This window comes from Mustela lutreola, chromosome 7 (assembly GCF_030435805.1).
Source record: "Mustela lutreola isolate mMusLut2 chromosome 7, mMusLut2.pri, whole genome shotgun sequence".
Lineage (NCBI taxonomy): Eukaryota > Metazoa > Chordata > Mammalia > Carnivora > Mustelidae > Mustela > Mustela lutreola.
This window is the reverse complement of record NC_081296.1, coordinates 79,285,393-79,299,712: the sequence shown is the minus strand read 5'-3', so window position 1 is coordinate 79,299,712 and position 14,320 is coordinate 79,285,393. Positions and strand designations below refer to the sequence as shown.

The following is a 14,320-nucleotide window of genomic DNA, read 5'->3' as shown; positions in this document are numbered from 1 at the left end:
CTGCACCCTCTCTCTTGCTCCTAACTGGACTTAAGAGGAAACGAATGAATAATATAGAAGCATGCTTCCTCTGACTCCATTATCAGGCTTGGAGGAAAGGCACCCGCCAGGAGTCATCTTCCTTCTATTGCGCAGGAGCTGACGGTATAAGGAGGGAAAGAATCAAGCCCATTGACGTGTTGGGCTACAGTTCTAACCTCCTTTGGCCAGATGTGATAAGCTGAATTTAATTTGATGTGTTTCCAATAAGAAAAAGCCAGGGAGCAAATAACGCACAACTGTAACTCCGCTAAGAGAAAGCACTCTCTCAATTGCCAATTATAGCCATCCTTAGTGAGGAAGACCTGGGGGAACACTGTAAGGAGCCTACCCTTGAGCAGAGGTGGGAGAATGAGAGAAATAAATATTTACACAACTTCATTAGCTCCATTGATGTCTCCACAATACTAGAGAAATAGCTTTTTTAAAAAAAGGTTGTGATTAACAATGTTTAATTCTGTGAAATGTGAATATATGTGTCAGGGAGGTTTGTAACAGGTCATCTCTACATTAGCCATTATTCCAAATGCCTTTGTGCAATCTACTACTAATAATAAGGGGGCTGAGCTGCACCTGGGTGGCTCAGTGAGTTAAGCCTCTGCCTTCTGCTCAGATCATGACCCCAGGGTCCTGGGATTGAGTCCCACATGATGCTCCTTGCTTAGCAGGAAACCTGCTTCTCCCCTGCCTGCTGCTCTCCCTGCTTGGGCTCTCTCTCTATGACAAATAAATAAATAAAACTTTAAGGGCACCTGGGTGGCTCAGTGAGTTAAAACCCTTATCTTCAGCTCAGGTCATGATCCCAGGGTCCTGGGATTGAGCCCTGCATTAGGCTCTGTGCTCAGCAGGGAGCCTGCTTCCCCACTCTCTCTCTGCCTGCCTGTCTGCCTACTTGTGATCTCTCTCTCTGTCAAATAAATAAATGAAATCTTTTAAAAAATAGTAAAATGGCTGATACATACATATAAATATTTTCCCATGTATGTCAGAAAGAAAAGTTTTCATTATAATGATAACAAAAAATTACAAGTCCAGGAAAAATTGAATTATCTTTGAACCACTGAGCACTATTAAAAAAGAGACATGTATAAATGGAAAGAAACAGTATGTTGTAAAACAATTAAATAATCAAATAATTACAATAAAATACAATACAATACAAAAATAAAAACAAATAATCAGACACTTCAAGGACTTTTATTTGTCACAAATAAATTTACAAATTCAATCCAATCATAAAGCTTAAATTAAATTATGGGTAGCAGAATTCTTCTATCCTTCTTTCATTAACATCTACTGATAATGAATTATGTGAAAAAATTTGTTGTACCTACTGAAAATATAGCAATGAAGGAAATACAAAATTCTGTCTCCTAAATTCTATGAAAGCATTTTTGTGAACAGATACAGAATTTTGTAAATGAGAATAGATTTCTGAGTTTTAGCTGAAGCTCACATTGTCAAACCACTCCCTGCTTAATTTCCCTCAAACAAACAAATAGTACATACCATCCCTGGGCTCTAAAGGAAAACCCGTGACAAAATTTCTGAACAAGAAAGCAATCAAAGCACATAGCAATGGCTCTCAAATTTTGCCTGAAATACAGAGGGACAAAATTAATATGAAAATGTAATTAAGTAAAATATCTCACAGAGCTATTTTAAAACACATGCTAAATGACTAAATTAAAAAATAAAATAAAATAAAGCAGATCTTTGAGGAAAAAATTGATGAAAGGGTCATGCTCAAATCAAAATATATAAAGTAAAAAAATCATGATCATAATTATAATAAGGAATTTTAGAGTCTAAAAACAATAATAGCAACATTATGTGATCACAGAATTTTCATTTTCATATTTGTACTTTCAATATTTCTAAATGTCCAATTATGTTTCAGAATCAGAAATATCATAAATGCTACCTTTGAAACACAGTGTTTGAGTCTATCCATAGTAAGGACTGTTCACTGGAACTACGGAGTTATTTATAGAAAAGGAGCCTGAATAGCAAAAGTAAATTCATCTTTAAAACCCAGATTTCAAAATAAAACATTACTAACTACCTTCAAGAATCCATTAGGCAACAGTCATCTAACAAAATGTTCTACCTCTGTCCAGGTCATCATTGGCTTACTCTTCCTCTTATATGCTTTTAATGTCTAATATGTTAGCTTCCACTTGTGGATAAACAACAGCACAAAAGCTATCTTTGAAGGTCTGTGTCAAAGGACGGGGCTGCCCCAGTCCCAGGTTTGAGTGCAGGCAGCAAGTGCCTGGGAAGCAATGTGTGCTTGCTGCGCAGAAGTACACAGCTGAGTCTTCAGGCTGGGTGTCTCTGATGTGCAGGGAGAAACGTCTGGCCGTCTCATTCAATGAGACAGTGAGTCTTTGGTCTTCTTTTGTAGCCATGCTTGAACGAATGTATATAAAGAGCTGGGGACCTTTTCCAAGTTCTTGCTTATACCAGGGGAAGTAGTCTGAGCCACCATCGGAATAACTGCAGTTGATAAAAGAGCTGCCTCCCTCCTGGACACTCAGGGTAGAAGGATGCTGCTCCACATTCTCTCCCTGGCTGAACCCTGTGCAGAAAGAAAAGGTCAGAGAAAGGAAAAGAGACTCCAGGTTATTGTGCTGCAGAATGCTCTCTTTCTAACCAACTGACCCGAGTAAAGCCAGTCTTGACTTCTGAATAATATCCACTAATATACTCTGAACTCACAGTTAAGCTGCAGCCACAAGAACATCATTAAAGCTCCCATGGATGTCTTCATGGTTCCTCCCAGTTAAGCTCAGGTTCAGAATTGCAGCCTCCAGCCAGCTCAGCTCCCTCTCTTATCAGACTGTCCCTTCTTTCCTCTAACAGAGTACTTTCCCACATTGTCTACCAGCCAATAAGAAAAAGACTCTGTTGCTGCCATAGTCTAGTACATCAGATGCACTAAAATGAACCCTCCACGTGTTCTGCATCAGCACAGGTGCACTGCCATCTTGTGGTCACATCTCTAGGGAACTCGCTTGGGAAATGCTTTTCTCTTAGCCTGTGTCTCTGAGGGACAAATCTGCATAGAGAAATCTGACTTGCTTTGAGAAATTTATTTGAATGCTGTGTGTCTTATATAATGCAAAATATTAAAAGACAGAATAGAAATTCTGAGAAATCATCAAGCTGCAAACTCAGAAAATATAACTATGTGAGTTCATTTTTGAAGTGCTTTCATTTTCCCAAATCAAAATAGATGGCATGTCCCCCAATGCAATGCTGCCTCATAGCCTCAGAAGAGTTTTCTCTAAAGAATCCACTATCCATCCTGTCATGCTTCCCACTTCCTGGTCAACACTGCTTCACATTTCATACTCCATCATATTTCTCCTAAATGCCATGACAGTGTTCTTTCCCCAAGATTCATTGATGAAGTTCTCTAATCCTGTGAGTTTCCAGAATTATCTCTCTCTTCCCAAACCCCTTTCTCATCCACATGAATTTCTTGGAATCTTCTGATGACCTCTGTGAGAAAAAATCCAGAGAAGCATAAACATTGTGTGTGCTCAGGGAATGGTACCAAAAAGAAACTGGTCCTAAAGAACTGATCTAGAGAAATAGTCCCTGGGAAAACAAGACCACCTCACTTCCAAGACCAAGACTTTCCTAATTTCTGTGAAGCCTACTCTTAGATCCACAAAAGGACAAAGAATAAAACTCATGTGCTTCCTCCTCTCCCACCATAAAAGATTTAAAGACAGCTATAGTGAAGAATATCAACTCAAAATATAAATATATGCATATATATGAAATGTGTTTTTATGTGTGGAAAACTTTTTAATTCTGAGAATCTTCCATTCCGTTCTCCACTCCCCATAAAGTAAGAATTCTCAAATTCTTCTCTGGGCAAAATTCCCTCTACTGGTGGGAAGGTCAATTTTTGCAATTTTTAGGTGTGACCTTCAGAACTCAATGTGATCATTCATATGAATGACTCTCTTCCATGGATTAACTATTGCACAGATAAGGTTATCCCTTGTGTAAAATTCCATCTCCATCATGTTTTCAAAGAATATTGTTTTCCTTATGGCCTAGGAAAACTTCATCTACCATCTTCATGAACTGCCAGCTGCAGGACCCCTAAATACCCAGTGATCATTTTACAGACAGTGTGTGACTTATGCTCATTATACTCACTCTGCCTTCAAGGGATGTGCACCTGGGATAATAAATATTTGTTATTTTGGGAAAGTCCTTAGAAATACATGTTGGTGTTCACATGACACCATCACCTCTGGCTTCCTCCTACAGAAACAGTGAGTGATATATGAGTTTGCTGGTAGAATCATAGTGACTCAGCCTGAGTCTCCCTTCCTGCCCAAGGTCTCAGACATTTACACAAATTAGAACTCTCCATTAAGGCATTCTAACCAAATGGACCACAATTTTCTCAGAGCAATGCTGCAGTTATATGACTGGGCTTGCATTAGACACTTTTTATTTACCCATCACAATGGCCCTACAGCAAGGAAGCAGGGGAAAGAATGCTAAACCGGACCTGAGGAAACCCACTTTCTTTCTTGCCCAGCTTATTCACTACCTAATTGTTCCAGACTGTCACCTTGGATAAAGTCTCTGATGTGAAAAATTAACTTGAACTAAAGGATTTCTAAGGGCTCTTCCAACCCTAAATTTCTCTTATATTATATAACAATGCAAATATGTATTGAGGACTTGTTGTACACACTGTGGACTGGTGTCAGAGTGGGTGAAATTGCCTTCATCATGGAATCCCAAGACCATTTTCACAAGCACATATGATCTAGTGGGTTTGAGGTTGCTCCTACCCAACCCTGAGGACTCGTTGGAAGCAGAGACATGGTTCTTAGCATGAGATCCTATCTTGGCTTTCATTTCTTCTATGAGATCAAGAGTGTATCAAGGAGAACTTTATCAATATTAACATCAACTAAAATGGGACTTTATTCACTGACTGAAAACTCCTCACAGGCAGTGGGACCTGGGGACTCCATGGCTGAGCCATGAGTAGGCAGGATATTCTTTTGGAGACATATTTCTTATATATATTTATTACATATAACTTATCTATTGTAGGAAGAAAAGAAAGAATCTCCTGAATTGAGACAAACTAGAGGAGGTGGATGAGCTTACTAACATGGAAAGCAAGAAGCACTTTTTAAAATATCCCAATTGCTTTCTGGATTCTAGCTTTTCCCTAAAACTTAGTTTGGAGTTTCAAAATTTCCAGCCAGGGATGTGTATACAATTTTTGAGATCATTTCAAAATGAAAATTTGGGGACTTTATTCAAAAAACAAGGAAAAGCTGTCATTAGGTAATGTTTCTAGGGGAGATATTTCTAAAATTCTTTAACTTGGGACACCTGGGTGGCTCAGTGGGCTAAGCTTCTGCCTTTGGCTCAGGTCGTGATCTCAGGGTCCTGGAATTGAGCTCCACATCAGGCTCCTTGCTCGGTGATTAGCCTGCTTCTCTCTCTCCCTGTGCCTACCGCTCTGCCTACTTGTGTGTGCTCTCTGTCTTTCTGTCAAATAAACAAGTAAAAAAATCTAAAAAAAAATTAATTAAAAAAATAACATAAAATGCTTTAACTCTTCATACATATTAGTTTCATGTCTCTGATTTTAATTTTTTAAGACTTTTTACTTGTTTATTTGACAGACAGAGATCACAAGCAGGTAGAGAGGCAGGCAGAGAGAGAGGTGGAAGCAAGATCCCTGCTGAGCAGAGAGCCCGATGTGGGACACGATCCCAGGACCCTGAGATCATGACCTGAGCCAAAGGCAGAGGCTTTAACCCACTGAGCCACACAGGCACTCCTGATATTAATGTTTTAAAGACTTATTTTCTTTTCAACTATCTCAATCAGGTTCAAAGAAAAATGAGGCCAATGTACTGAGGTTTTCAGTCCATCTCATACCCCCACACAGGTATGGGCTTCCAACTATCACCTTCCCCATGACTATTTCACAACAGAGGGGCCTACACTGCCACATCATGTCACCCAAAGCCCACAGTTTTTCTAGGGTTCTCTCCTGCTGTTGGACATTCTGTGGGTGTGAACAAGTGTATAAGGCAAGTATCCACCATTATAGTATCATAGAGACTAGGCTCACTACACTAAGTATTCTTTGTGTTCTATTGATCCCTGCTGCTCTCCTCAACCCTTGGAAGCCACAGTTTTTTACTTTCTCCATAGTATTGCCTTTTCCAGAAAGTCAGAGGATCAGAATCATACCCTACATAGCCTTTTCAGATGGGTTGTATTCACTTAAGAAAATGTTTTTAAGGTTCCCCTATCTCTTCACTCCTTCATGGCTCATTTCTTTTTAGCAGCAAATCATATTCCATTATTTGGATGTAACACCATTTATTTATTCATTTGCTTATTAAAGAACATGCTGTTTACTTCATAGTTTTGGCAAATGGGAATAAACTGCCCAGAAACACCTGTGTAAGGTTTTTGTGTGGACGTAAGTTTTCAACCCTATGGGTAAAAGGACTCAGGAAGGCCATTGCTAGATCACAGGATAAGAATATGTTAGTTGTGTAAGAAACTACCAAACCACTTAATTGAAATGTCCAGGTAAACATTTTGCATTTGTAGTAATTTCCTGTAGGTATTTACTACACCCTTTGCTGCATGTCAAAGCCCCAGCTAGTCCAAAGCAGGCACAGACACCACAGGTGGCCCAGCCAACTGCTCAGCTCTCACACAGCCTGCTGTGACCCAGAACCTGAGTCTGCATGTGTTCCTGCCTGAGTCCTGCTGCCCACCTCTCTCTCTGCTCAGGCACTTGTTCCCCCACTTATGGGACTCACTTATAAAAGACAGGTACAAAGCTAAAACTAGTATTAATTTCAAGACAGTGAGGGCACAGCATTAACCCAAAGACAGGGTTCCTTGAGAGAGTGGAGGGCTGTATAACTGCACAGTTTCCATGCTCAAAAAGCTAACTTTCCTCCCAGTTTCAGGGTGTCTGCCCATCTATCTCAATCTGAATTTTCAGGGGCACAGGCCTTCCTATCAATGCCTTTTTCTCAACATAAAAACTAGTGCAGGCTGGAGCGCAGTATGTGCTGGAATCTTCCACATGCGAGTTTCAACTTTGGGTTTGGGGTCAACAGTCTTTTCTCTGGCTACAACAGAGAAGGGGATCATTTAGGGTTGTCCTGGAAGCTTTTGACTCCCGTTTCCAAATTGGGAATGATTTTACATAATCATCAAAAAGGATTCATTCAAAATGGAAGGAAGAACAATGGATTTTCATGGAACATAATGAAAACTTCCATGAGCTGTTCTCCACAAGAAATGGATACCTCTGTCAGTGATATATGTCAACACATCATACAAACTGATCAAGGAAATCATTCAGATTTTGTGATTCTACAGTCTTCTAGATGAGGTACTCACAGGATAAGCTCTCCTGTCACCTCAGATTCACTAACATTGGATTCCACCAAGTCACTTATGCTCTAAAATCTTCCCTTTATTTGTGAATAAAATGAACATACCTATTTACCGTGTATTTCCTCACTGAAATAGAAAATATATGTAATGAGACAAGTAGAGTGCCTGGCCCTCAAAAAATTATTTTATTATATTTGTATTTCCCATAGTGAAAAAGCTAAACACAAACTTAAAAAAAAAGTTACATACATTCTCCTTACTATTCTTTGAAAATAAAAAATCTATAGTAACTAAAAAATTCAGTCAGATCCCTCTGTTTGTTCAAGATCTTCTTATTCTTCAAGACATTTCCATTTGACTAGTTACAAATAATTTATATGCTAGCTGCCAGGACATTTGTCTTCCCAGGGTACTGGATATGGGCATCTCTGTCACTTGCTCCAATGCTGCCATGGTAGAGCTCTTTACCTGCAAAGGGCTTTCTGGGGGATGAGGCAGGCAAGAAATGTGAAATGACACTCCAGATGGGTTTAATTTTAGGAGCAAAAACATGCCCTAAGGTAAATCTGAAAGTCTGAACATGTGCAAAGCCTGCTGTGGGGTAAATGCCAGCCCCAGGGAATGGTGGGGGCTGCAGGTGCAGCTGCAGTTTGGGTGCAGGTTGCAGATCACCAGGGAGCATTGTGCCTCCTGCACACAGGTAGGTGGCTGAGTCTTCCAGTTGGGAGGCCCCGATGTGAAGGGTGCTGGACTGTTCCCTAGTATTCACTGTGCAGTTTAACCTCCCACTGTGCTGCATCCCTGAAGTTATGTAAAACAGCCTGGTGAGACTGCTGGCCCTAGGATGCTGTCGGAACCACTGCACACTGCCTAGAGTGCTAGAAAAAGTGCACTTCAGAGTAGAGTTGGCTCCTTCCTGGAGGCTCAGCGTTGAAGGGGTCTGCTGCACTGTCATCCCTCTCACCCCTGTGTGGAAAGAGAAACACAAACACTAGTGATGTCACTGATGCAGTTTCCAAACTTGCAAAATATCCTAAGACACACCGCTAAGGTTGTAAGACCCACTTGGAGTTCCCCCCACCACTATGGACTGTGGGCTGTGGACTCCACCTGAGTACCCATGAGGAACGCCCCCACTCACAGCAAACCTGGATGCACAGGAGCCCCAGGAGAGCTCCCCAATGTCTCCTCATGATTTCTTGTCTACTTGATGAGGTACTTCTGCCTACTGCAGAGCGTAGAGTCTCAGATTCAGAGAAACTGTGTCTTACAGTCAATCCCTTTCAATAGAACCGAGCACCAATCACACCTTAGCCCTGTCATTCACAGAACTCCAGACTCCACCCACAGGGGCCCGGGACAGGGCACAGTCATGTCTCCAAAACTGTGCTGGCCAACAGTGCAGGGTGGTAGGGGCAATACTTCTAATATAGGAGGAAAAATTTTTTTTTCTTAAAACACTTTATATAAGGGATTTGTGAGATAGTGTGTGAGGAAAGGTGAATGATATTTCTAAAAGATTCAAGGTCTAATGGGGATTCCACAAAACCTTGAAGAATTATAGTGAAAAGTGTCTCCATTCCCCAATTTGCATAGTTTGTTAGACCACGTGAGAATTCAACTATATGAAAATATGATAAAGGAAACCATCTGATATCATGTGTTATATATATTGCTGAAGTAATCATAATTTCTGAAATTACAACAGTTCTAGACCAAGACAGACAGTCACAATCTGTATTGATTATTATTGCAATCAGACTTTGGCTGATGAAAAATAAAAGGTCTGCACAATGTTCTTTCTAACTTTCACATCTCCATCTCTCCTGTGCAGTTCATGGACCTGCTCATCCATATAGCTAAGTCTGACTGGGCCACTTGTTGCTGTTCAAAGTCAATGTTGTCCTCTCCCTTTCCTTCTCTTTGTGTTCCTTATTGTTTCCTCTCTTCTTTTCTTCATTCTTGCTCCCTCCACTCTCAACAGAGATATGTATAGTGGATTTCTAGAAACATGGCTTCAGATGTCTGAGGTTGATATGAAATGGCAGAATGTTAAACCCGAGATGAAATTTACACAAACCCCGTCCCCCTTCTTCCCCACCTTTGCTATCTATAATTGGACTGGCTCACATGATTTCTGTTCTCTCTTAACTGTTCAACCTTGGACTATCAGAGAAATCTTTATTTCTGGTAAAGCCTAGAGTGCCCCCTAGAGTAATGAAGCTGTCAGCAAAGACACCTCAGAGGAAGCAGCTCTGCAGACACAACCCCCAACCCCATTCATTCCAAGATTCCTGATGAAGGAAGTGCCCATGATCAGAAAATAAAATAACTGCTTGGATTGAATGAGGACTAAAAGAGAACCAAATTCTACTTTTAAAAGGGAATTTCATAGAAATGGATATAAAAGATAGTTTGGTAAGTCTCATCTTGTTCTACTTATTTGATTTCATTACCTTAGATCAAAAGAAATCCATAAATAGTTATTAAGCCTTTAGTTTCAATGGGGTAATTTACTAGAGCTAAGAATATATAAAAGAGTAATGGAATATTATTCAGCACTTTAAAAGAATGAAATCTTGCCATCTGCAACAACATGGATGGAGCTGGAGAGCATAATATTATGGGAAATAAGTCAGTCAGAGAAAGACAAATACCATATGATTTCACTCATGTGGAATTTAAGAAACAAGCCAAATATGGAAAAGGAAAAAAATAAGACAGAGAGAGATAAATCAAGAAACAGACTCATCATTAAACAGAACAAACTGATGGTTACCCGAGGGAGAGGCTGGGGATTGGTTAAATAGGTGAGGAGATGAAGCAGTGCCCTTGTCCCGATGAGCAAACACCAGGTGTTCTGTGGAAGTGTTGAGTCACTATATCGTACACCTGAAACTAATACAACACTGTATGTTAAGTAACTGGAATTTAAATAAAATCTGTGAGTGAGTGAATGAATGAATGAACCTTTTAAGATAATACATAAAAGTGGATAATATACTAGTTTACAGTCTACAGGGGAAAGAAAAAGGTAAATAGCTATAATAGAATCAATGAGTGGGACCCTAGGAGGAATGAAAAGGGAAAACTATCTGATCCCAGAGGAGGTGGAAATGCTTGTACTTTGGTCAGTGTGCAAAATCTTATGAAAAATGTGATCATTTTCTCCTTTCCTGTTTTTGGTGAAAAAACAGATGAGAACTCCCATAAACCTTTATGATGGCTTTTATGATTGAAGAGATTGAAAAATGCACACTGCTGGTGGGAATGCAAAATGGTGTAACCATGGAAAACAGTATAGAGGTTCTTATACTGTATAAGAAGTTCTTTGAAAAGTTGAAAATAGAACTACAATGTGATCCAGAAACCCTACTTCTGAGTATTTATCAAAAAGAATTGAGGGGCGACTGAATGACTCAGTTGATTAAATATCTCACTCTTGATGTGGAATTATGTCATGATCTCAGTGTCCTGAGATGGAGCCCCATGGTGGGCTCTGTGCTGAGCGTGGAGCCTGCTTAAGACTCTCTCTCTTCCTCTGACCCTCCCCACTCCCAACTCTCTCTCTCTTTCAAAAAAAAAAAAAAAAAAAAAGAGGGACACCAAGGTGGCTCATCAGTTAAGTGTCTGCCTTTGGCTAGGGTCATGATCTCACCATTCTGGAATTGAGGCCTACATCAGGCTCCCTGCTCAACAGGGAATCTGCTTCTACCTCTCTCTCTGCTGCCCCCTGTTTATATTTATGCTTTCTCTGTGTATGCGTCAAATGGATGAATAAAATCTTTTAAAAAAATTGAAATCAGGATCTTGAAAAGATATTAAGCACTCCTATGTTCATTATAGCACTGTTCACAATAGCCAATTAGGGAAACAACTTGAATGTCCAAATACAGTTATACAGATAAAGAAAGTGTGCTCAATACATAAGTGGAGTACTATTCAGCCTTAAAGAGAACAACAACAAAAAAATGAAACCCTGCAATATGCAAACATGTGGATGAATCTTGAGGCCATTACGCTAACTGAAATAAACCAGCCACAGTAAGACAAATAATGCATGATTCCACTTAAATGTGGTATCTATGATATTCAAACTCAAAGAATCAAAAAGTGAATCAAAGAAAAGTTTGCCATGGGCTCTGGGGACAGGGGGAGTTACTGATCCATGAGCAAGATGAAAGAATAGAGTGTTGCTCTACAACATTGTACCCATTCCAACAATCATGTATCATACACTTAAAAATTCCAGAGGTTCTGTGTCATGGTAAGTGTTCTTTATATTTTACAGATTGATTTTAAAAAAATAAGACCCTACAGGTCTCATCTGTTACAATGGCAAAAATCTAAAACACTAATACCACCAAATGCTGGTATCAAAAACTTAGGAATATTCCAGATCAATCCAGTGAACCTCACCAAAGTGGTAATTAATAAAAGTGTCATGTGCACACACCAAAAAGACAGTTCATGAACAGGGAGCAATCACACTAGGATATGGAAAGAGGCTCAGGAGTATATAGTTAAAAAGCATCTTATATCATGAGGAGACCGAGAGTGTCTGCTCCGTTTTAAAGAATTCAAGAGGTAAATGTGTATTATTAATGTGTGTTAATAATGAAGTTTTATTAAAGATTATATTTTTAAGCAACCTCAACCCTCACCATGGGGCTCAAATTTACAATGATGAGATCTGGAGTCACAGTTCTACTGAAAGAGCCATTCAGCACCCCCCTCATTTATCATGTTTATACAAATATCTGAGGACAACTCTTATTATATACCCTTTTGGATTGTTTAAAGTATAGTTAAACGCATATAAACATGCGTTTATATTTATACAGGTTTGAAAATAAAATTTATGTTTTAAATCAATTTAACAAAAAATTACATTATACTAAGAATATGTAACTAATACAATAGGAAGTATATTAATATTCTGATCATAGCTCATTCAAAGCACCTGCAGATAAGGAGATGATAATTTTAAAAGATTGCCACAATATTCGCAAACTCTGTCAGTGCAACATAGACATTGCTTTTCTATTATTCTTTACACATCTGTACTGACTCCCATACATTCTCCCAATTGCATGATTTGTGGCCCTCTGTGAAAGGTTGCAAAGCAGGAGTTAGAGAAATCAATGAGATTTCCCTCCCCATGTCACCTAACTATCGATATTGTTAGGAAACATCAGTGAAAGAGCATTTTCTCTCACCATATTTTCTGGGCACTGAGAACAATCGCACTTGGGTTCTTACTGTCAGAAAGCCAGCTGATCTGTTTAACTGGTCAGGACATGAACCATATATCTTCCCTTCTGTTTCTGCTCCCAAGCTTTCACGCTGAATATCAGCCTGAACCTGCCACCTTGTTCACTAGAAAAGAAAGCAGTGCCAAGGTTCCTGGTCTCTCTTTTCCTTGCTCGGGTACATGTGTTTCTCTTCCTTTCTTCCCTTCCCTTTCTCTACTAACAGCTGGTTTGGAGCTGAAGCTCTCGCATCACCTCTCCTGCCACACTTTGTCAGGAAGACACTGGGCAGAGGCCACCTTCTCAGGCACACTGTGTGTCTCTAAAAGTGTATAGACACAGCAACACCCACCAGGGTGCCATGAACAACTTGTGGGGCTGGACGTTCACTGCAAGGATGAGCAAGAGACCACTTCATTTGTTATGCGGCTTTACCTTGAAAGTACTTATGCTCTGGCTGAGGAACTCTTGGCATGAAACTGGTTTCAGTGTCACTAAGAAACAGCTGGGGTTGGGGAATGTCACTTCTGGTTCCTATGTTCTAGTCATTTGTGTGATTTTTGTATCAACCAGACACTGAGGGACAAACAACAGATTGTGCTGGAACCAGAGTGGATCAGACAGAGACACTCAGCTTCCAGGGCCCTGTTCAGCTCAGAGTTTGTGCTCAGCTCCCCCTGCAGTCCCCATCACTGTGTCGTACATGGCACAATAGTACACAGCTGAATCTGAGGCTTGCACTGAGCCTTTCTCCAAGTGGAAGGATTTGGAATCTTTGTTGTAGGTGGCTTCAAATCCTTTGTTGCTTCCCTTCTCCTTGTCCCTCGAGGCTTTCAGGAGGAGCTCTAGACCTTCTCCTGGATACTGGACATACCAGAAAAGAGTGGGGTAACCTGTTGTTGTATAAGTACAGTTGATAGTCAGGGAAGCCTCTTCTGAGAGGGTCACTTGGCTCTCCACCTGAGTCACTGAGTCTCCATGGGTTTGTCCTGAGGGAAAATAAAAGAGACCTGTGTCACCTTATGTATAAGCTCTTGGAGAAACTACAGTTAAGCATTTTGCTAACACAATGGAAGAAAGAATCCAAATTTTAAGAGATATTTTACTTACCAAGCATTAAGAGTACCACAGTCACGAAGACTGGAGAACACTTCATCTTTGGAGTGTCACCTAAATAATGTTCTTCATTCTTACCATGGAGAAGGTTGGAGTGACAGAAATGATCAGTGGACGCCCACATTTCACACAGGAAATGTGATTGTGGTAGGAAGCTGCACCCCCTGGTGGACAGGGACTGAAATGCGTGCATGTTGGCCAGAATCCTCCCCAAGTCAGCCACCTGTTTCATTCCTGACTTCATGAGGCACATGTCAGTCTTCAGGTGGCTCTTGGAAGTCTGAACAACAGCAATCCTGACCTCTAAGGTCTATTTTGTTCTTGTTACCCTACCTGATATGGAAGTTCTTTAACACACATCCCAGGGAATTTCTGAAGCTGAGAAGACACCCATGTTCTTGAGCATTTTAGAACAGTTTTTAAAAAAATATTTTCATATGTCCATTCAGAGTCAGCCAATAATCCAATAGAATGTCATAAGA

At 40.1% G+C, this 14,320-nt stretch overlaps 2 gene segments (V, D, J or C); both read right to left on the bottom strand.

Moving 5' to 3' along the window:
- Nucleotides 1-1,220: 1,220 nt before the first annotated feature.
- LOC131836317 (T cell receptor alpha variable 13-1-like) lies at nt 1,221-2,899 on the bottom strand. The segment is given in 2 exon segments: nt 1,221-2,620; nt 2,761-2,899. Coding segments are annotated over 2 exon segments (489 nt in total).
- A 10,477-nt stretch (nt 2,900-13,376) lies between these two features.
- On the bottom strand, nt 13,377-13,926 carry LOC131837194 (T cell receptor alpha variable 9-2-like). The segment is given in 2 exon segments: nt 13,377-13,711; nt 13,833-13,926. Coding segments are annotated over 2 exon segments (381 nt in total).
- Nucleotides 13,927-14,320: the final 394 nt, after the last annotated feature.